We start from the raw sequence: 23,459 nt of genomic DNA, 5'->3' as shown, positions 1-23,459 counted from the left end.
GACATGACTTCCTTTGCTGCTAGTTCAAAAGGAAAGGGAAAGACTGCTTTATGTTTTCTTAGTTAGGCAGGGATTTGGCGTTTGTTACTGTGTCATGTCCAGATTTTGCCATCAAACTGTATTTAATTTTGCTTAGTTATCTTCAAAGGGATGATTAGGGGGAATTTAGAAACCTAAATTGAAGTAAATGTCGCTTTGAAATGTATTCAGCTGCTTTGTATGAAGTGCTTGGCCAGTGGTGATGCTTGTAGGTAAACAGGATTACACAGCGTGATTTTGCTTTTCATCAACATCTGTAGGACAATTCAGGATAGTGAATGGTGGAAACTGGCACTCTTGTCCGTGCTTGCCAGGTGGTATCTTGGGTTGTCTGTACAAAACGGCAGGCTCTGGTTACCAAATTTTATTTCAGCATTTACCTCCAAATTCCTGATAAACATTGTTTTTAGAAGGACTAAAATACAGTGTTCTGTGAGAACTGGCCAAAACAAAGACAGACTTCCGTTGAAAGTTCTCTTTCCTCTTTTGATTCAAAACTTTTGAAAATTTCGAACCGCATGTACTGTGATTCAGAGGTTTGTTTTCAGTGGAAACAATTCAGAATTGCTTCTAGTGTATGGGATATAATAGTCCTTTGGCCAAGAGACTTGGTTTAGTGGAATCGTGTATGTCTTCTGGAAGGATCCTCTTGGGCCTTAATCTCCTGAGTAAATGCTAGAGCCAAGCATTTTCATCAGTGGCTGGTTTGGGGTGCCTAATGCAACGTCTGCAAGTTTCGGAGGAAGCATGTCCAATGCCTTCTGAACATGGAGCCCCTCTTGGATGTATGCTGTGGGTCGATGCCCCTCGTCTGATGTCCACGTCACTCCTGACACTCTCTTGCTTTCCTGGTTCCAGAGCAGGACTTCTCAGTTGTTTCTGATACAGATTTTAACTGTGTGCTTAGGTGACCGTCCTGCGGGCAAGAAAAGACGCTTCTGGTTTAGGGGAGCTTACAAGCCAGCCAGGCCCCTGTCTCCATCTGCGCCAGCAAGATGTGGGGCAAGTCCTGTAAAACGGGACTGCTCTACAGGCAGGAAAGGACTCTGCCTGTGCAGGGCTGCTCCTAAGCCAGCTCAGCTCTCTGCTCCTGCTGTACCACGGCCGTGTGGGAAAAGCCCTTCAAACTCTGATCCCGCTGTGGGCATAGGACTCCCCTCTCAGGACGTTCTTGCGTGCCCATCAACTCGTCTCTTACCTCCAGCAGTTCCGTTGCTTCATTGGCCGGGGGAACAGAAGACCCCTGGCAAACAGGAGAGGATTCTCCTGACTTGGCCTCAGTTTCCAATTTCTGCGCATTTGCTGTGCAGAAACCAGAGGCATCATTATGAGCAGGGGACTGTAGCTCAGCCGTTGCCCCCAGCTGCACCGAAGTTAATGGTGTGGGGTCAAGGCCCAATAATAAAAAGGGCACCTTTGCAGGCAGGTAAGGACTATACAAACTCCAGACGTCTCTGCTGCCCTGCTGATTCTCACCTCTGGACATATGTCCACAGCCAGGAGTCCTCTCCAGGCAGGAGAGACCACTACTGGTTTTGAAAAGATGAGAGAAGAAATATCTCTCCATTGCTGGAGGTCTTCAAGTTGTTGTGCACAGAAATCTGATAGTGGAGAGGATGGTTCTTGTAGTCTGCTGTGGAGGTCTCTGCTACTGTCAGATGGCAGTGATGGATCGAGGCCTCTGGGAAGTGCAGTGAAGAGCCTGGATGAGAAAATCTGCAAGTGGCAATGGTGGTCCCTTTGATTTCTGAATAGGTGAGAGAAGAGCCAGTGTGTCAGCAAAGGTCTGGGTTATGGTGATCTCAAGAAGAAAAGTTCACCTGAGATGTATGGAATGGTGCTTAACATTTGCACAGTTTTAGCCGAAGTAGGTGACTTTGCAAGGCTGCAGTTGCTCAGGGGCTAGCTCCCCTGGCTTTGCATGCAGAACTAAGATGAGTCCGAAAGCTTATTGTGCGACTTCATCTGACCGTGTGGCTCAGCATCATGAGTGTAGGAAGCATGAAAGAGGACAAGAGATGTGGCTGCATCTGAATCATGATGGTCGTGCTCAAACTGAATTAGAGTCCTCAGGCCTGCAGCAGAGAGCTGGGGGAGGAACAGTGTGCCCTCTTTTTTTTTTGTTGTCCTTGGGAGCTCAGAATTGGGCTACCACTGGCTTTGATGGAAGCAGGGCAGTTTCTCTTAGGAGAGTTTGTTGGATGATCTGTACCAGCATCTGTGTTTTGGAGCAGTAGCTTTTGCGTGATGAACTGAGATCTCGGCTAAGCTCAAGTACCCACTGTGCAGCCTTTGCCTAAAGGACCTTCTGGTTCAGAGGCGCCTGCACTGCAGATGCAGGCAAATGTGCATCCATTTAGGTCCCCAGCCAATCTTAAGGTGAGACATTTCCTTTCCATATGAGAATATCTTGCAGTCTGAGCAAGGCATGGTGGTCTCTGTACCTCTGCAGGCCAGTCTGCCTTCAAGTGGCAGGGGCAGAGTGGGAGAGCTGCCACCAGCATGCAGAGCTGAGCACATCACCGAGGCTCCTGCGCCCTGTCAAGTCTGGTCCAGAGCAGGTCACACAATGGTTAAAAATAAAGTGAGAACCATCGGTCGTTCATTCTGGCTGGATGTGTGTTGGTATACCATCTCTTGGAATTACAAAGATTTTTTTTAATATAACGTAATTTTGGAATTCTGGAAAAATGGGGAATCTCCAAATGCAGATAATTTTGAAGTTGCTAAGGCATGTTTTTCAAGACGCTTCAGCAAAATCAACATTTCTGTCAAAACCCTTTACCTACACATATCTGACAAGCTCATCCTCTCCACTGCAGTTTCGAGGGGTAGTTGTTCTCAAGTCCCTCCTCTCATCTCGCTCCTTCAGTGAAGCAAGGACCCAAGTCTGCGACATCCAGGATGTACCACAGAGCTCTTTGCCACAGGCTTTAGCCTGGAGACTGGGTTCAGGGCCTTGGGCTTTAACTAAAACATGTACTTTATTTTTTTGTTTATTTATATTTTATATTGTGGGTTTTGTACCTGTGACTAAATGTGTACCTTAGACATACAAAAAACTTATTAATAAAGTCTTTAAAATACTGTGTCTAGTCAGAATGTCATCTGTCTGTAGCCAGGTCTGATCAGCATATGGTATGGGGCAGTGTGTTACAGTAATAATGCACGAGAAGGCATAATTAGACACTTGTGCAGGTAAACACATTGTAATTGGTACCCGTGCAGAAGATTTTTGCTCCTGCCTGTAATGAATGGTAAGTGGGTACCTCCTTTACTCCGAGTTAGAGTATAAAACGTGAGTGGTTATGGTTCCAGTGTAGTATGGGTGGTTCAGCATCTGCAATATGTCAGGCTGAACTTGACTTAGTGTCTTTATAATTTTATTGTACATAAAATATTCAGGTGAAAACCAGCAAAAAATCACCATGACTTCTGCATATAAAAGACTTTAATGGTGCAAATTTTAAAACTAAAAAGCAGCTTTTTCCTTGGGCAAGTCCTTTCAGTTTTTGCACTCAAACTATTGCCTTGTCAGAGACTGCAGTTAAATAACTTTTTGATGGCTGGTTTTAATTGAATCCAGATAATCACAAAAATGCATCTCTCCAGTGTATGTAAAACTCTTGATTCCAAATAAAACTTATATATAAAGCTTGAGGCTTGGATGATTTAGGATGACTGAGCCCCTGGTAGGATGATTTGTCAGAAGTGATTTTGGCAGGTATAGGATCAGTGTCAAGATCCACACAGCTGGAGCACAGGCTTGCCTTTATGGCTCCCAGCTCTCCCATTTTGAAACCAGTTGGCAATGGTTGTGCAACGTACAGGATGACTGTTTTGTTGCTGGAACAAGTTCGAGAGGACAATTATGAAAACAGACTTATTTACATTACAATTACAATCCAGCAATTTCTGGATTTGGGTGGGGGCCTACAATCCATGTTAACATTCCCTGCATTCAGACTTGAGCTGAAAACATGACGAGCCAAGTGTCTGCACCCTTTTAATTTTAAACTGGGAGTGCCTGGGTGTGTGGAGGAGATGGAAGCAAGCGTCTTGCTTTCAAGCTGTCCTACGTGGCTGACGCTGAAAAATGCACCAACAGGGATGTGATGGTCAGAGAGGGTTTGTCAGAGCCAAACCTTGTGGTTCTACATGCATGAAAGTCTGCTATTAGTGTCAGGACCTTTTGAATTGGACCTCACAGCGTTGCAGTGTGAATTGGGAAGTTTATGGGATTTTAAATAAGAACAATGATTAATAGATGCAGTATCTAAAGGTGTGCTTCATGCAGATAAGAGTTTTAACTTGAGTTTCAGATGATAGTGGCAAAGTCTGCCTGCTTGTCTTCCTTCCTAGATTAATGGAAAGCTGTCCAGAGCAAATAGACAAAAATAGAAAAGTCTCAATTCCAGCAAGGTTTAAATCAATAATAAACACAGAACTAAAATAGAGTGGAGATGACCTTGAGAGAGAACTGAAACGGCTCTTAACAAAAATAATAATTCCAGGAAAAACAGATGTTGATGCAAGTCTTGCAGCAGGCTCGTATGGATACAGTTCAGAACTCACCTTTTCTTAAAAGCACCGTTCCATAATAGGAAGGTCTGTCTGTACAAGGGTGAATTGTTCTGCAGGAGCTGGCAGGTTAAAAATGAGGAGGCTTGGATTTTTTTTTCCACCTTTCAGACTTCTGGTATTAAATACATAGGGAAGGTGGTAGGGATTGCCCTGCAGGCGCTGTGGGAAGATCACGGAGATCAAAAGCAGTGTGGTACAGGCAGGACAGAGCTCCCCGTCTTACAGGCGAGTTCTCAGACCTCTGTGTGTGTTCCTTGGGTGTGGGGAGTGGGAACCAGCTGTGCTGGAAGAGCATGTGGGGTGCGGGCGGTGTAGCGCTCTGCCAAGCCCCTGACCGACCTCCCAGAATACCCATTGTCAGGCTACTGTGGGCCCTGCTCCTTTACAGCAGCCAGGGCAGTGTGGTTTTTAACAACACAGTCCATCAAGGGCACAAAATCAGGCACTGAATAGATGCAGAAGCTAAAAAGTAACCTTTCAGAAAGGTTTATTTTCTTATGGACCTAACTGTCAAAACACTGGTAGGATGAGCACTGCCAGTATGGTCCAGCAGAAGAGGGAAAGGCATCTGGGAGTGCGTGTGTCACTGCATGTGGGCCCCACCAGCCATCCTGCTATGGCTTCCCATTGCACAAGCTCTCAGACCCTGCTGAATCAATCTCTATTTACAGTATAACTTAACCTCTTGAGAAGAACATTCAGTTTTTGTTAGTGTTAGCAAAGGGTGGAGGGGATCACTATGACCCTGGTTAAACTCTTACAGCGGTTGATTACTTAAGTTAAAATGTATATTTTAAGTCTACACTTCTTTGGCTTCGTTTTCCTGTTGTTGGATCTTGTTACATCTCTGTCAGACGGAGGAATTCAGCATCTAAGTGATGGCTGTCTTTGTGCTAGGAGGCACTACTCCAGTCATCCTTTAACCTTCTTTGATAGTCTATATGGAAAGACTTCTTAAAGCCTTTTATTAAAAGGCCTATTTTCCTATTCTTTTATTGTTAGAACACTCTTTCAACAGTTAATTGCTGAGATGTACTTTTATTTTTCTAGCTGGTTGAATAAAGTAAGTACTATGTAATATCTAATGTGATTAATGACAGAGGTAGTTTTGCTTCAAACAGAAGCATTCTTCTTCTAGGTGTTATTAACCTTCCTTGTATTAAGTGTGGAGTCATTAGCACAGATCCTGTAAAGGCAGAAACCTGATACAAGGTGCTAATTCTCTGCCAGCACAATGGAAGAGAAGCAAAGTGTTCCTCACCTCACTTAAGCATTGCCTCTGATCTCTGTCTTAAGTCATTCAAATACCAAAATCGTTGCAGAGTAAAATATGACTTAAAGCTGCCTTGAAGTGGGGAGGTTAGGACTCTACTGCAGCTCTCTACTGTTCAGTCTTGTGTGGGTGGACTGGGGAGTTTGAACCACTAAATACTTCGAAGCTTTTTAAAGAGCCAGTGCTACCTTTGACTTGTCTCCTTTCTCGGCTGAGCTCTTCTAAGTTATTTACTGAACCTCACTTGCATAAGTCATTGGAGTTAAATATTCTTTTCTCCTGTGATGCCTTAATCATCTTTTCTGCCGAAAGGTCAATGCTAACTAGTCCTTTCGATGGGATCTTTATGCCTGTGTGAGAGTTACAAAGGCCGGTTCAACACTGAATTTGAATAAAATGGGCAGTTCTGGTACTGAACAATAGAACACAAAAGGAAGGGGTGCAAGAATAGCTGTGCTGTGGAACAATTTCTATACAAAGAGATTAAATAAGCAAAACCTCTTTAACTTGCAGAAGTGACCAAGGGAGAGCATGTTGAGGTGTAGGAAGCAATGAACTAGTTCCTTGTGGAACGATTAATTCTGTGGGTTTGGGTTTTTTTATAGCATGTGGCCTGGGATGCCCAAGTGAGTGTTTGGGCAGCCAGCACATCGACCTTGAGTAGGCATGTGTTTAACTTAGAACAGACCTCCCAGCACTTGATGTGTGTGTGCTAAGCCACAAGGTCTGATGAAGAAGAAACTGTAAGGGTAGGGTCTAGCTTCTAACCTCTCTGTCCCTGACATGAGTAACTCAGTCTGCTTTTCTGTTTATCTTTCCCTTCATTTGCAAAGGTGCTTTGGAGGCTCGTTAGGGCAGAAACCATTTTGCTACCAGTGTAGGTCAGCTGTCCAGTGGATGCCTAACTTTGGTCAGATGTTCTGAGACCTTCCACCCCAAGAGCTGTAACTGTGAAATAGCGCGTGGAGGAGTGGATGGATGTGAATCATATAACTGAACAGAATGCTGATTTTTCTATTGTTTTCCTCTAATTTGCCACGTCTGATGCATGAGATACATGATGGTACATGAGATAGACCTCATGGGAAAAGATTAAAAAGACCATTTATTATTGATTGATCCTGGTTTGACAACTCCTTTTGGTTTTGTCTTTTGCTGGTTTTAGCTGCTTCCGTGCCAATGCCTTCTTATCCCAGTTCAGGCTCCGGTAGTTCCTCCAGCAGCTCTTCTACTTCCCACCTGGCATCACCTCCTGTAAGTACAGTCCAGAGGATGCATTGCTTATGTTAATGGTCTCCTTGCTTGCTGCTTTGAAACAAGGTCTCTGCTTTTGCTGTGTTCTGGTGCAAGTCACTGAACCCTTTAGTTCTGCCTGGGTTTGGTTCAGTGTCTTCTCCGATCTGTTTAGAGTTTGGATCCTGAAGGTTGTCTTTCTCTCCACAAGAAATATTTCAATTTGTCATTGCCTATTATATGAAAAGCCTTTATGAAAGAAGCTGGTATTAATGACACTAGCTTGCCTGGGCAGAGATGGAAAGCTCCTTGGAACCAAAAATAAGTCACCAATTCGGGGCACAGCACTACTTGGCTGAGAGTTCTCTGTTTTCAGGCAAAGTTGCTGCAGCTTGACAGCATATCCACCCTTCTTTGTAAAGTGACCCTCCTGCTTTCTGACCAGCAGTGCCAGGTGCCACAGAGGGACATTCAGCAGAGCTGTTTGCTCAGACCAGACCTGCCACAGTCTGGTGGTCTTGTGAGACTTGATCTGAACTGACGGTTTTTCTCTCTGGTTACCTGAAATGATGAAAACTTTTCTGGAGGGCAGAATATTAACTGACCAGTGAAGTGACATTCCTCCAGCTCACTGAAGTGAAAGCTTGTTTTTGGAGGCTCTTGGTGAAAGCTGCCTTTTGACTTTGAACTCAGGAATGCTGGTGGTGTGATGGGTAGGGGAACGGAGAAGTATTGATTTTTTTTGTTTGTTTGTTTTCTTTTTTCTCCCTGGCTGCTTTTTTGCTTTGTTCTGTGAGTTTCCCTGGGCCAAGGTGTCTTGACCTGGTGTGGGAAAGGCTGAGAGGCACTATCAGAAGTTGATGTGGGTTGGACAGAGAGGAGAGGTCTGCTCTTCTCTGAATGTCGCATGATTGCATCCCTGAGAGCTTCTTCCCCCCCTGCAGCTCCTACGTAGGCTGAGGCCCTCCTGGCCATAAGACTTCAGGAATGGGTAGATGGTGTGAAAAGCAGACTCCTTCCCCTGAGCTTTCCTGGTTTGGGAAGCTAGGGGATGGTACTAACTTGCTGCCAAACCAGGAGGGGGGTCCCATGTTAGAAGTGTACTGCACTGGTCCCAAGCAGCGTTTTGAAGTTTTGCTGATGGAGGTATGCTGGTCCAGCACATGAAAAATGCCAGATCTGCAGGGCAGAGCCAGCAGGTTGGATGGAAAACTGACAACTTTGACAGCTGGAAAATTCCTTCTGCTTGTATGTACTGCACATACACTGAGAAGGAGTTCCCAGTGGTACAGCAGGAGAGTCTTTGTAGGGTGAGCAATATCTTAATAGGGCCCAAGTGGAAGTTGATTCAAGCCTTTCTCAGCCTAAAAATGCATTAGAATAAAGATTGTGATCTACTCTGTGGGCAGTTCAGCTGTCTTAAAGCCTCCTCCATCTCCAGCCTCCTCCATCTGTCTGCAAAACATGAGGGGGCTATTCATTGTTTGGCTGAAAGAAGCAGAAAAATGGGATTTTTTGGGGTCTGACCTGCCTCTAGTGGCTGTAAGGTGTTCATCTATTGAATGCTTAGCCTCCTTCAGGCCTTTCTTTAACTCCTTGTCAGCACTATTGCAAAACAGGGTTGTCCTGAAAGTGCAGGGATGCTTATGTACATGTTCCCGAGTGCTGTTTACTGCAAAAGCATGAGTAGAGACCAGATGTTTAATGTTTAAGAACAAAACAAAACAAAAAAAAACATAACCCAAAAGAACAACCAAAACTATCTCTGAAAGCTCTTCTCTGTTTCGCAGCCATACTAAATTGAGTTGGTAGAAAATGCATGGTTGATCCAGAAAGCCTTAGCAGAGGGATGCAATACGTCAAGTGAGTTTTTGTTATCTGGGGAGCATCAGACATGCTGTTAGCATGTTTTGTGTAACAAAAGACGTGCTGTTCTGACATGGACATAAAAGGCTCTTCCTTTTCAGTAAACTAAACAGCTGCTTCTGGCGAACTATCAGCCCTGGTTTATCAAGAAAATGTTGTTTGTAGCCTTGTACAGCCCAGTTTAAAGGACTGAGCAGAATGATGAAGTAGCCGTGCTGAAGCCAGTGTTTGTTTTCTTCTTGAATTAGCAGTCCCTTGGAGAGATGCAGCAGCAGTTGCAGGAGAAGACGCTGGCATCTCCCACCCAGGATTCCCCTGGCTTCCTGCATGGATCTAAGGACTCTGCTGGAAGCAGCAGTAAGAATTCGTCCTGTGACACAGATGATTTCGTTATGGTCCCAGCACAGTTCCCAAGTAAGGTGGTTTCTGGAAATGCAGACATTCTAAGCAGAGGGGGATGTGGATGTTAAGGATAGTTACTAGAAAGTTGCAAGAGCAATTAAACCTGTCTGTTTTGGCTGAACAGCAGGAATGTTTTTGTTCTCAAGCTGGAAGAGACATCAGTCTTGCTGGCTAGTTTCGTAGGATATTTTGTAATTACCTTCAAAGACAGGATTAGAGAGTAAAGATTACTCAGGGACCTCAATAAGAGATTGAACCTGGAAATCCAACTGGAAAAGAAGATAAGTAGGCTCACAGGGAAATGTCTTTCTCTCACAGAATCTGCTTCTGTGTCATCCTGTCTTCAGTTTCACTCAGTATCACAGTCCAAGACAGGATTTCAGCTATCAAGCTGGATTTTACACTTGAAAAAAATCTCTGAGAAAAACTAAAAGAAATTGGATTTTTCTTCAAACATTTTGAATTTCATTTTAGCATCTCTGTGTTTATACTTTGGTATGAATTGCTTGGAAATACATATGTACATAGAGGCCCAGAGCCCCAGTTCAGCCACATGCCGAAGTATGTCCGTGCACAAGTCCTTACTTAACGAGCAGAAGGATATTGTTCAGCCTTGACCATGTGTATGATGCCTTGCTGAGTTGGAACTTGGTGGTAAATGCTGTGATTCCTCCTTTCACAGTTGCAGTACTTGTATTGAAACAGGAATTTGGAGGGGTAGAACTGGAATCTGTGGAAGGTCTCTGCTGTGCAATCCTTATGATGAGAGCTCAGTGTTGCTTGTATTTTTCCTGGGAACAGCGATGGGACCAGTACACACTTGTCTTGTGCTAGTCATGTTTCCAGTGCTCAGATGTTTTGGCAAAGGCACAAACCCCCCTGTTGTGTATCCAGCTGCCAGCTCATTTGGCTGCCCTAGATTTTTGCTGCTTAGGACACAGATGTTTCAAAGTTCTGCGTGCAGCATACAGCGCTGTCTTCCCACAGCAGCTGACTGCTAGCACCAAGTGGGCATATACCCGTTGCCCCAAATGATTCTGTCAGGTTTTGACCCCCTTCCAAAAGGACTTCCTTTTGGCCTAAATACTCCAAAACTTCAGGCTGTAAGGATCAGCAGCATCCACATCAGCTTCAGCCCACATGTATTTTGCAAAATGCTGACTTCAGCAGCAGCTCGGCAGGTCTTGGAGGAGCAGGAAATTCTACCCAAAATCTCAGCTGCTCTGAATATATAAAGATTTTAAAGAAAATTATCGCTAATTAATCTGTTTCTGCATTTCCTTGTTCCTCAGGTGATTTAACTGCTGATGCTGCAGGAGGGAAACCAATCCAAGACAGCCTGATGTACAGCGGGTAAGACCATCCGAAATGATTTAGCTGCTGGAGCATATTGTGCATTAAGGACTTTTGGGATCTGGTGGATGGGAGGAAAGATGTTGCTGCGTTAACTTTTGTTTTCAGGAGTAACTGTCACCTGCCTGGTTCTGCCCATTTGCAGTTTGATCATCAGCATGTGGCACCTAAATACCAGAGTGTGTGTGGGGCAGCATGGCAGTCCCCAGGGCTTCTACAACTACATTTAGCAGAGGGTGCTGGGCAGGCACAGCCTTGTTACTATGCTTTGTAAGGGGATAGTGGTGTTGGTTCCCAGGCTCTAATGGCTGGGTTCTGTCTGTCATTCTTCAGGAGTTCTCTAGTGACTTCAGCAGGCTTGGAAAGCCAGGGAAGGACACCATCTCCTTCACCTCCATACAGCAGTTCTCCTAGCCTGTCCAGGTAAGAAAGACTGTTCAGTGGTGACTGTGAAACATTGGTTAATTGAACACCCGTTGGCTTCCAAGAGGGGATTTTACAGATGTTGGTGTTGTGGGCGAGATCCATGTGTCTCCTTTAATTAAGGGGTAATGAGAAACATCCAGGAGAAACTCCCCAGCCTCAGACACTGATCAGTGCCAACTACAGAGCCTGTCTTTCGCTCTTCTGGCCCTCAGGAGGGGCCAGGAGAGAATGCAGTAGAGCTGGAATTAACTCTGTTCCCTGGGAGGCAAGGATTATTCTCAAGCAGAAATTAAGTGTGCTTCACTGGCCTGTATGTGCTACTCATGCCCTATGTGCTCAGCTTGCAGAGGTGGTGAGTATTCCAGTTAAAGACCCTTGCTTCTAAATTCATGCGGTGGATTAGAGTACAACACTTCAGCCAATGGTGAAACCGCTACGGGCTTGAATTACTGGGCAAGGGATAGGAGGGCAAATGTGGAGGAGTGTTGTTCATCTCTCCTTGGTGTTGAAGGACGGGTCTGGGCCTACTTAGTTGCTAGCAGTTTGCTTGAAGCTCAGCTTGTTGCGCTATGTCTGTATAAAGTGATGCTGCTACATGGGCTTTGTGTAGTAGCAGAGGGTGCAGGAGTAGGAGTAACAAGTGCAAACAGGTGTGGTCGTAGGTTTAGTTCCAACGAAGCCAGTTGCTATAAACTCAGCTTTGGCGTTCAGAAATGTCGTAGGTGACAGCTGCCCGCACACAGCAGCACCAGCTGCCCAGCACCACCCCTGCCTCCAGTCGCATTTATGTTCAGAACACGTTCACAGTTTGTGGAAGGCGATCCCATTGACTCTAGAGCTTGAAGCTTTAGGGTATGTGCTTAGCTTACAGGGAGTGCCACTGTTGCTTCCCATCTCATTCTTGTCTGCTGGGGAAGCAGGACAGCTTTCATCTTCTGTTCTGTCAATATGGCACCTGTTGGGGGAGGACAGTTGAAGGGAATTTCATACCGGTAGATGGATGACCCTAAAATCTTTCTTAAGGAGAAAATGTAGTTCCAGGCTACGTGTTGAACACACTCATCACATAAATGGAACCCAGAAAATGACAAAACGTAGCCCCAAAGCATACAAATTTAAAGGAGAAGAATATAGCTCAAAGCCTCGCTGACGTGATCAGATTAATTGGCAAGCACGTACCACAGTGTGGAGTTTAATTGCATGAGGCTTCTTAGGCCATCGCCTGCTAAGCTTTTTAACAGCTTATTACTTAACTGATTCCTTTGCATTCTGGGGATCAGTCTTTATTAAAGGATTTGGCCTTGTTTCTGGACAGCAGTGAGTGAAAATTCATGGAAGTTGACTACAAATGCTGCCTGCTTTTCACTGTTCACCTCTGTCTTCACCAAACTGGCTTCATCGTATTCTACTGGATCAGAAGGCAGCAAGTCGATGCCAGCAGCTATGATCTAAACATGTTTCTGCTCTTGCTGCCTTTCCTATTCGTTCCCGGCAGCTTCTGTGGAGCAGATGCCAAACACTCTAGTGCTACTTCCCACTTTTATATCTCTTTGAAGAAACACTGAAAAGTTACTTCCTACTCTCCAGGATGGGGAATAAGACCTAAGTAATGAGAGATGGGACCAGTCACACCAAATCCAGTGCATAAAGCGTGATCTTTGATCTGTCCCCTGAAAGTGCTTTGAACTGGTGTAACCCAGGCATGCCCTTACTACTAATATGGGTTTCAGTGCCCTTCGTTGTAGATGTCCTGAGGCCTGTTGGTTCAGCACTTGGCTTCACTGGCGCAGAGGACTCCTGATTTCTCTCCATCTGTCTTTGCTCACTTGGAAGCAGCAGTTCTCCCTTTCATGTGTGGCTCTAGGCTAGCAAGCAATGCTGGATGCAGTCCAACTGGGACAGAAAGCAAAGACTATTTTAGAGTGGCCAGCAGTGGGTTTTCCACAGGATGTCTTGGTACGCTCTAGAGCAGCTCTCCTTGTTCTTAACTTAAGAGAGTGAGGACTAGGCAGAATAAAAATATGCTGATAGTTAATTTTGTTTTGAAACACTTCCTTGTTGAAGGTGCTTAGTAAGTCTAATGAAAGGTACTTCCTTGGATGTATCCCACAGCAATGGATTTAATACCATGTTCAAAGAGCTTTTAATTACTGCCAAGTAATTGAACTGCCTGTCCCAGCTTTATCTCTTGGTCTTTGCAAATTTATCATCAATTGTAGTCTTTAGGGCTTGAGACCAATTAGTAGGTTTAGCATAGGTCACCTCATTTGGATGCTTTCCTTTGCAGCTTGTACCTTGTGGAGAAACCTGGCTTCTATAAGGACTTGATAGGACTTTTGGGGTGAGGGAGGGTCCTTTTGCCTGAGAAATTTTTTTCCTCCAAAGGATTTTGACCAGATGGATAAGATAGTTTGAAATGTATGTTGAAAGTCAGGATGTGTACAAAGTTTGAGGTGAACCCTCAGATTTCTTGGTTAAGCTCTGTCCACTTTATGTCTGTCTTGACACCGCGTCTTACACTGATGGAAGACAGAGACACCAAGGCCTTACCTTTCTGCTGAGCAATCAGAAGCCTTGAATGCCTTTGTTTTATTGCATGACAATGAAGTAGCAAGGCTTCCATGCCGCCTTTTAGAGACAGACATCAGAGTAAGAGTCTGTTCTCTTGGTGGAAGAAATGAGAGCACGCAAGGAAGAATATATAGAACTTAAAAAAACTAATAAACCTGTTGAGAGAGGAATGAAGAAATTGGAATCACTTTTTGATCTTTCAGCCTTGATGAAAGATCTCTTCAGTTATTTGGCTCTGTTGTGATGGAGGAGTGTCTTCATGTGCACAGTGTAGAGATCTGCAGACGCATTCCTGCAGGTCAGCTTTGTTCAACACTGTCATGGTAAACCACAGAGTACTGCTGACCTTCCCCAAATAAGAAATTCTGGTAATGGGATGCTTTGAACTACCAAATGAGTTGTAAACTCCTCTCTCTTTCCCCCGTGCATGCATGTACATTCCCGCTGAATTAAATACCTCCTTTCATTTTATGTAAAACACTTCCACTCTGAGGGTTAGACCTGAAGAAGTGATGCGTCCTGCTTCTCAGGGGCAGAACCAGGCGTGTGTCCTCGACTGACAACAAGGAAGACTGCAGAAGCCTTCATTACCAATAAGATCTTTCTGTAATTGTGCATCATCCCTGCAATTGGTGTTGGCAGTTGTAAATAGCATTGCCATGGCAATTAATCCTAGAATTCTAGAGCCTTTGGGAAAAGACTTTAGGCAGCTACTTAGTTAAATGTGGTGTTTGCGTGGTTTTTGTATAGCATGGTTTGTGTATAGCGTGGTGTACAGGCTAAGAGTAACAGGGGAAACTGTCACCCGGGGGAAGACATCTCAGACGTGAGCTGATTAACGTGCTTGGACAGAACTAGGAAGAAGTCTGAAGTTTGCAGAATGGGCCTGTCCCACTGTGTGTGTGTGATATTCTAGCTGACCTTGATGGCTATATAGATACCAGCCCCTGTCCCCCAGATTTATTCTCTCCTGAGTTGCCTTCTCCACCCTGTAGTTAACTTGCAAATACTGACATACACCACAAGTTTGTATTCTCTTCGTGGCGCGCTGAGACTTCCGTGGAGATGCCATTGCGGCAGCAGTGCCTCTGCATGAATTGCAAGTAGCGCTTGGCAGCAGAATCTTTGCTGGTGTCCTTTGTGAGCCACGAATGTTTAGCCCCTGCTTAATGATGTGCTCGTTGGCTGTGGATCTGAGATGCTAAGAACTAGGCCAGTTGTGGCCTGAAATAGCAGGGCTCCAATTTTCCTGGAGGGAGTGGTGCGCTTTGGTGTACGTGTTAACTTCAGTCTGGGGATGGGAATTGGGTTGGAAGAAGGGAGCCTGTTTTCAGGAGGTGTATGGTGCCACTTGCCTTTGATATGACTGTGGACTGCTTCCCAGTGTAAACCCACAACCCGAGAGCAGCCAAGGGACACTCCCTAGGTATGGTTGCTTTATGAAGATAAAACATCCAATTACCTGGCTGAAGGCCCACCCCTTACAAGAGGTTTTCTTTGTGTCTCTCTTCAACAGCCGGCCAGGTCAGTTTTCTAGCAGCAAGTACGGACACTCCGTGCCCATTCCGGTCCCAACACAAATTCACAACTACCGGCGGATTGAGCAGAACCTGCAGTCTCCCAATCAGTACGCCTCCCCACGGTAAGTGCTGGGGCTGGGAGGAGGGGGCAACATCAGTGCAGGGGCGCCTGTATTACAGCTTGAGGGTTGTAAAACAAACTGTGAAACAGTTTGGTTTTGTACCTCTAAAAATTGCCTTGTATGATGGGCTCCCCTTGCTGTAGGGAGCCAATGTGGTACGTATTTTGAGGTGTTTTGGTAGGGACGTTGAGATTTATTTGTTACCAAGGGCTGTAAATTTAATCTCTATGTGTGTATGTGAGACAGCTCCCGTCAACTTTCAGTGCGGGCTGAGCCCCTTTTGAGTCTGATAGCTTTTACTATGCCAGCTATGGTTTGGGTGTCCAAGCAGAGAACCATTTATCTGGCGGATGCCTTTATGAAAGGAAAAAGTTGAGATGAACAACTAAAATGGATGGGGCTGCAAAACTTACCTGTCTTTACCTTAATTAGTTCCTGTAGCTAGTCACACCGTAGATGATGCATCTTACACAAGTTGCATATTAATGTGGTTATGCAGCCAGGACAGATTAAATCATGAGTAATTTATGCCTGTGAGGCAGAGCATGTTTTCTGAAAGCCGTCAGGAAGACTCAGATGCCAGCCTTCAGCCGTACAGCTGACCTTCCTAGCTCAGTGGTAGTGCCTTGTACATCAAAGACACATAGGGCTTCTATCTCTTCTCACATATAATTGCTGGTTCTTACAGCTTTGAAATCTGGGTTGACAGCAGCAGCCCAGGTCATAGACTGGTTGGAAGGAGACTCATATAGGATCTTAAAGAGTTTGTACAGCAGGGGCATTCAAAAAGAAGTGTCTGTGAGGTGTCATGGGTTGGGTTTTCTTTAATGAGTTGCTTTGGTTTATCTGGATTAGTTTTAAGTTTAGATTTCAGAAGTAGGGTAATACCTATGTCAGCCTAAGTTTGGGCTTCAGCCAGCCTAATTCAGGATAAGGCTTATTCAAAGTGGACCCAGAAGTAGACACAGTATGTTGATATTAATTAAGGATCAGCAGAGAGACTTTTTTGTGACAGTGTTACTTTAATACTATTTTATGTTCACTTATTTGTGTGTGCGGCAGGTTTTGTGGTAAGCTCTTTCCTGTTTCCTGCATGCCTTGTGTTTTTTACAGCAAAACTTGTGGACCCTGTTAATGTTGGAACTTGCAAAAAAGTCCTGGTTAACCACGTGACGTCTATCCACGTGGTGCATAAAAGTGAGAGCTCTGGAGAAAGGTGCAGAGGATGCACCGAGGCACGCTGTGCCTACCCCAAGCCTGGTGGCAGGCTGCAGAGTTCAGGTTCGCAGTCTGCAGCTACTAGTCAGGGATCAAACTGCCATGTTTTGCTCCTTTTAGTCACCACTGTGTAATGATGAGATTAGCATCGTCCCTGCAGAGGAACTCGAGGAATGGACACAATCAGGATGATTCACAGTCTGCATTTAGCATCTGCTCAAAATCTCTGGCGTCATGTTTTTTTCATGCCCGGGGAAGCCATATTTATGTCTCACCATCACTTCCTCTAATCAGCAAGTTCTGAAACACCCTTCAGGAATGGAAGGAGAAATCTTCATCAAGCATGTAGTATGTGATTCCACTTTTCCATCAGGTGTATCAGACAGGCCATTACAGCCAAGTGCCTCATCATGTTTGCCAAGTCATTTGACTACAAACCTTGACATGTGCTCTTGTTTCTGAAAAATCAACCATGTCAGCTGACTGGCTGGTGTGTGCCTGTGTAACGTAGCTTGTTTGTGGATAGATAGGTTGCTTGTTGAGGTGGTAATTATGTGTGTGTGCTTTTGGCCACGTCACCTGTCCTGCTCGTCTGCTTGCTTGCTTATCCCATGTCTCGTAGGGTGGCAGTTGACATTCCACATCTTTCAGCAGTGGCAGTCAGATGGTGGGTTTTTTTCTGCAAGTTCCTGATAGATACTATTCAGCCTTCTGGATGGCTCATGTTCTGGAGGGTTAAAAACAAGGGGGAGCGATACTTTCTGCCACTGAACAACTAGATACCTTCTCACCTGGCCAGGTGTCCATTTCCTTGTTGGGTATTCGTTTTGCTTCAGGGCTAGGCAATTGATGAGCATTAGGCTTCTCAATCTGGAGCAACCTGAAAAGTGATTGTTATGCTAAAATTTTAAAGGATTTCCTTTTTTCTAAGCACGTGAATATAGCATGAATTAATTTAGCTGAGAAATGTAGTAACACATTGAAAAGGGGGGTGGGAGTTGAGGGATGGCAGGTCAAATTGTAAAGGGGGGGTGGGGGTTGAGGGATGGCAGGTCAAATTCTTCTATCTCAACTGCTGAAATAGATTATTTTTTTATTTTTTTATTTATTTATCTTCTGAAATGTGGCATAAAGTAAACATAACGCCTAGTAGTGTTGTTAAGTAAGTGTACTGATACTTCACCAGGATGACTTTGGCATTCCTGGGTGATGGAGCTAGCCCTGCTTGCACTGCTGAAACCCATGTGCCTTTTGTCTTTCTCTTTGGATATGTATGGATAGCTTAGTGCCGCGTTGCTGGGAGAGGAGGTGGGATGCCTTGATGATAGCATCTTTCAGTGGCTTGAGCACAGAGGGGTTTTTTTTCAGCATATTCATTGATTCCTATCCAGAAAACCAGCTACTGGCTGACACTACAGTTATTTTAACAAGGCAAATTGAGAGTAGAATGAAGGATTTGATGAAAAGACTGTTTTCTCATACAGAGAAGTGTAACGGGAATCTTGGTAAAGGAGTCTGCAGCGGCAGAATGGCATCTCAATAAACAAGAGTTTAGGTTGTGTGTTCTTAACAACTGATGGAAACATTAAAATATTGAGAAAGAAATCAATTAATGTGCAGTAATCCCATCTCTCTCCAGAGTGATGATGTGGCCGTACTCACTTTCTGCTAGTCTGGTTTCCTCTTCTGTTTCATTTTAGCAGCTGGGTAATACTTGAGGTTCCTGCATGTATGGGCTGTACAAATTAATTTTAACTCCCTAAGATGAGGCTTCACAAGGAATTCAAGGAGTTTGGAGCCCAGGCAATTCCAGCTATACAGCCCAAAGAGAAATTCCTCTGGGTAGTACTGAACTGTTTCAGATCTGACAGCCACACACTGCTCTGTTTTGCTCTGTAGCTTCTGATCTGAGTCAAAGCGCTGTGGCAGAGCAGTGCCTTTGGCACAGCTTACCTCCACATCGTACAACCTGCACTCGCAGAGCTTTCTACGTAAACAGCTGCACTGACAAAAGAACAAATGGCTCAGCACGAGCCTTCTCAGGGCATTCTGAAGACACTGCCTAAAATAGACACTTTAGACGTGGTAAGATGTGAAACTGTCTTGTTGAGGATTGATTTAGATACCTGAAAGTGACTTCTGAAAAATGACAGACTTGCCTGCTTACAGCTAAACTAATCTCATTTGTTCTTTCCATTTGTCTTGCAAAATTCTGTTTGGCTTGAAACTCTTGAGAACAAGGATTATCATCTTAATCTGTATTGCTGTAGTCCTAGAACAGTGGGAGTTTGATCCATAATAAACAGCCATGAAGCTCAGCTTCTATGGGAGTATCTGGGGGGGTGTGTGAGAGTCTGGTGATACTGTTCTCCTTACTCTTCTTTACTGGCACCTGGAGTAACGTGTGTGCTGCTGTTGTTTCCTGTAAGGTCTGGTACGGTCCGGAGGTCTAGCAGTACAAGTCCTCTTGGTTTTCCTAAAACTGGTGCTTCCCCTCCTTATCCTGGAGAGCATGGATCTGTGCCCAGCTCTAGAAAGCTCTCTTTTGGCGGTGCCAAGCCATTTACGCCATCACCGCAAGGTAAGATGTCAACTGGCAAGTTGCTGCCTTAATACAATCACCTGCCTCTTTCCTGTCAAGAGAGGTTATGACCAGCTGTAGCTGCCAGGTGATAGGGACTTCAGATTGTTGTGTTCTCCCATGGCTCTTCTCAATAGAGTCATAGAACAGTTTCGTTGGAAGAGACCTCCAAGATCGCAGAGTCCAACCTTTGTCCCGGCTCTACCAACACCACCAAACCGTGTCCCTAAGTACAACACCTACCTGTCTCTTAAACACCTCCAGGGATGGTGGCTCCACCACCTCCCTGGGCAGGCTGTTCCATAGATTATTTGACAAGTGTTTTGGCCTCAATAAAATGGAAAGGGAAACGTCTGTTAGCCCCAGGAGAGACAAGCTTTGTTTTGGAGCCTGCATCAAACATTTTGCTGCCCTCTGAAGAGGGCTTCTGTATGTGCAAAGTATCTTTTTCTGGCTTGGGATGGGGTGAGAAAAAATGTCAGCCGATTGTTGTTAGAGCAGAATTCAGACTAACTTTGCAAGGGCTTGAGCTTCACTGTTCAAACCGAAAAGTAGCTGTCTGAATATCTGGTAGCCTGATCCAGGTGCTAACAAGCAATTCAAGGGTAAGAAAAACCCCAGTGTGCAACTGATGCAATTTTCTGTTTTCTATAAATAAACAGACTCTGATGTAACTAGCTATTCTATATCCCCAGTGTCTCCAGTCCTATATTTACTGGTCTCTGCTGGTGGGGGAATGCAGAATATTCATATTCAATTCCTCTGAATTAATATCAGTGCAAAGTCAGACTAAAACTTGCTAAACTAATACTAGAGGGGTTTTTTTCCTCCATGGAGTTGTTGTTAACCTTTTCACTATACAACTAGGGCTGAGAAGATGGAAGAGCTAGCTAGCATCTTTCTATAAAACAGGTGGTGCATAGGGTTGTTTTTGCCTATGGAAACTTAATACTGAGTAAACTTTTTTTACTGTGTTCCCTCAAAGTTGGAACAATCCCAGAGCAGCCCAGCCAGACTGTTATCCCATCTTCTCTCGGAGCAGAAGTGAGAAGCCGGATTCCTGTTGCCGGTGTGTTGGTCCTCAGCTTCCTTTATTTTACCTATGGATAAGGCCAGAACTGTAGTCTCAGGGCATTCAAGGTTGGGGACGGGCCTTCTGCAGCTTATCTTGATGCTTGGCCAGGCGGGATTTCTGTGTGCTTGTTAGAGTTGGGGTTGATCCATTCACATCCCGTCTGCCAGCGTTTTCCAGTGCTGACAGACCCTGTGTCACAAGATCTCAAATTTGGGGCTTTGAAGTTGATGGATTGAAGGAAGGAAAAGCCTCTCAAAACCCCCAACACCCCCTCTGCCAAGTGGCCTGCTTGATGTGTAATTTCCTTGCTGCTGAGCTCTGACAGTCAGAGTTCCTCTCTCTGTAAGGGCTGCAGTGAAGGAAAGTTGTTACACTTTTTATTTCCCTGGTTCATATTTTCCTCATGTAAAGTTAAAACCCAACCAGGCCTAGCAGTTTTGTGGCACTGATGAGAGTGCCATCCTTAGCCATCCACTAAAGGTTTTAATCTGTAAATGTTTGAGCCGTGGATTGTGGGCTCTTTTCTGTGTGTTAGAACCAGAAAATGATGTGGTTTGTCACTCTGGGCCCCCCAGGTTCCTCAGTGCCCGAACACTCTCCTCGAGGGATGGGCTCCCGGCTCCACAGTGCTCCCAACCTGTCAGACCTGCATTCCTGCAGGCAGAAGATAACCAAGCAGCACTCTGATCCGCTTGTTGCTCACTTTGGTCACACCCCAGTCAGCCAGCCTCTGCAGATTCATGGCTTGCAGCACTGCCGGCAGCTCAGATCCTCACCGAAGCTGTCTGAGTTCATGCAGAGAAGCCCTTTGCCCACTATAATGGGCTCCCCTACGAAGGTATGTCAAGGAGTCTGCTTTTGTGTTTCTCAGAGCCCAGCCTTTTGTGTTATTTGGGGGTGTACCACTGCCTGATCAGGTAACTCTGACCTGGATTTATCACTGCTTGTTCGCTCTCCTTCAAGGGCTCTTCAGTGATCTGTGTGAAATGGGGTAGTGTCCTAGTTCTTAGTGGACAGATCTCACTTGGCAGCAGTGTTCATCATCTGAGCAGAGGCCAGGGTTTTAAACAGGCAATGAAAAGGAGCTGCCCAGATTAGGCAGAAGCGCATTAGTGAGCTGTGGTGCCTGGGCTGGTCTGCACACAGCGACTCGGCTTGTGACGCAAGCCTGTGTCCGGCAGGAATCCCCAGCAGAGACGGCAGACGGTTAAGCAGGTGATAGCCCTGGTGTCTCATGCAAAGCTGGCACTGTGACAGCGTTTTCTCTGCTTATGTTAGGCTGCTACAGATTTTCAGCCGAGTTTGTTGTCCTTTCATTTTAGTCTTTCTGGGATTGGGGACAACTAACTGCGTGGGGTGGGATTTCTATCTCTATTTCAGGCAGGTTGTTGAGCATACAATTTAATTTTGATAAACAAGTGGGGGGGATGAGGGGAACCTTCCTCCTTCAGTTTAAAGACAGATCTCATTTTATTCTGTTCTTCTTAGGCTGTGTCCCCGTTTGAGTTCCCCAAAACCCCAAGTTCCCAGAATCTCTTCACCCTCTTGGCCCATCAGGGGGTCATGATGACTCCGACACGGAACAAGACCCTGCCAGATCTGAAGGAGATGGGTCATTTCCACTGCCAGCAAACTGGCTTGGGATTGAGACCTGTGGAAGAGATCAAGGGCAGGTGAGCTGCAGTCTGCTTTGTACAGTGTTGCTTCATTCCCTAATACAGGGTGGATGGGGCAAATTTCAAACCCCAGCTAACACTGAAGGATTTTGTTATGAGACCAGACTCCCTGCAGTTAGGCAGATACGTGCCTTGCTCTCTGTGGAGCCTGTGCTAGTTGTGGATGAGGGGATGTCATGTCCATTGAACAGTGGGCACAGGTCTTCAGACCAGAGATCTGTTTGAAAGCCACATGCTGACTGTCATAAGCATTGCAGGATACAAAGTCACTCAGGTTGTTAGTGTTCATTTTTTCTTACATGCTTCTCTGCAGACTTCAGCTTTCTCCAGTGGTCTGGAGGAGTCCTCTGATATTAATTTCCATATCTTCCATCAAAGAAAAATTGTGTTGTAATAATGCTCTAGTCAATATTTGCATTACTACAGTTAGTCACGGTAGTTGTATGCTTTCTACAGGTAGCAGGAGGTGCTTCAGATGCTCTGTTGAAAGATGAAGAGTGGTTATTTCGGCTTCAGAATGTTCGCTTTGTAGTGTTATAAGTGGTTGTGGACCAGGAATGGCACAAACTGGAGTGGAAGTTAGCTGAAACCTTGAACCTGTTGACTTTCTGCATCATGTTGTATGTCCTCTTTTTAGATCTCTGAGCACAGGCAGGCTCACTGACCTGCTTCTGAAGGCAGCCTTTGGGGCCCAGATCTCCGAAGCTGGCAGCAACGACAGCCTGAACAATGAGAAGCCAATGGAAATTGCAGGTAGGTGGGGAGACCAGGCAGATCTGGCAGGATGGTCCTGGGTTTGGGCAAACAGTTTGTCTACATGCCTCCTACAAATGGGAGGCTGCTTTTCTGATGGCTTTTGGCAAAGGAAGTGACTGCCACGTGTGAGAAGTGTGATGATGTTTGCTTTCTGCTGCGGAGCGCTCGGAGGTCTGTGGGCTGCGCGTGCTGTGTAACTGCTGGCTAGTGGCGTGGTTTTTGTAGGCAGGGCTTCCGCTTTTGGCCCCTTCCGAATGTGGTAACGTGTGGAAGTGGGGACTTTCTGCCAGGCAGCTCGAATATGAATGGCTCTGCAAGGGTGGGTCTTCCTGGGCTTGCAGGTTGGGAAGCGAGGAGGGGAGAACAGCTGCAGCAACGCCTAACGCTGCCCAGGCTGGTGTCCTGTGGTCCGCGCCAGCCTGGCCCGGTCGTGTTCGCGGGGGGCACCTCCAAAGGGAGCGCTGGCCTGTGCTGGTAATCACTGTGTCCCAAGAGAGTCTGCAGGACCGTAAAACTGCTGGGTGAGGCACATCGTGATCTGAGTTACTTTCCTGTAATGCCAGTCTGCGCCTTTCAACTGTCTCCCCAGCTCCCTCAGGTGCTTACGGAGGGACCCTGCACTCTGGTGCCCGGGCTGGGGGCTCTGCCAGCCCATCCCCAGTGATTTTTACTGTCGGATCCCCTCCCAGTGGAACAACCCCCCCACAGACCACGAGGACCAGGATGTTTTCAGGTAAAGGGCTGATACCTACCTGCCTGCCTGT

At 45.6% G+C, this 23,459-nt stretch overlaps 1 protein-coding gene across 2 annotated transcripts in view; it reads left to right on the top strand.

Annotated features, from left to right (window-relative positions):
• ULK1 (unc-51 like autophagy activating kinase 1) overlaps positions 1–23,459 on the top strand; it is a 79,693-nt gene that overhangs the window by 44,878 nt on the left and 11,356 nt on the right. The window contains exons 13-23 of one of the 2 annotated variants that reach the window (XM_086474041.1): positions 7,062–7,150; positions 9,244–9,409; positions 10,690–10,750; positions 11,084–11,173; positions 15,264–15,389; positions 19,037–19,188; positions 20,174–20,257; positions 20,839–21,101; positions 21,752–21,936; positions 22,577–22,692; positions 23,285–23,428. In XM_086474041.1, the coding sequence (XP_086330167.1) occupies positions 7,062–7,150; positions 9,244–9,409; positions 10,690–10,750; positions 11,084–11,173; positions 15,264–15,389; positions 19,037–19,188; positions 20,174–20,257; positions 20,839–21,101; positions 21,752–21,936; positions 22,577–22,692; positions 23,285–23,428 (1,476 nt within the window). The remainder of the gene's footprint in view (positions 1–7,061; positions 7,151–9,243; positions 9,410–10,689; positions 10,751–11,083; positions 11,174–15,263; positions 15,390–19,036; positions 19,189–20,173; positions 20,258–20,838; positions 21,102–21,751; positions 21,937–22,576; positions 22,693–23,284; positions 23,429–23,459) is intronic. The other variant, XM_086474042.1, reaches the window with a different exon arrangement.

The sequence above is a fragment of the Leptosomus discolor genome, chromosome 16 (assembly GCF_034619465.1).
Source record: "Leptosomus discolor isolate bLepDis1 chromosome 16, bLepDis1.hap2, whole genome shotgun sequence".
Taxonomy (NCBI): Eukaryota; Metazoa; Chordata; class Aves; order Leptosomiformes; family Leptosomidae; genus Leptosomus; species Leptosomus discolor.
The sequence above is the reverse complement of the archived record's forward strand: the minus strand, read 5'-3'. Positions and strand labels throughout refer to the sequence as shown.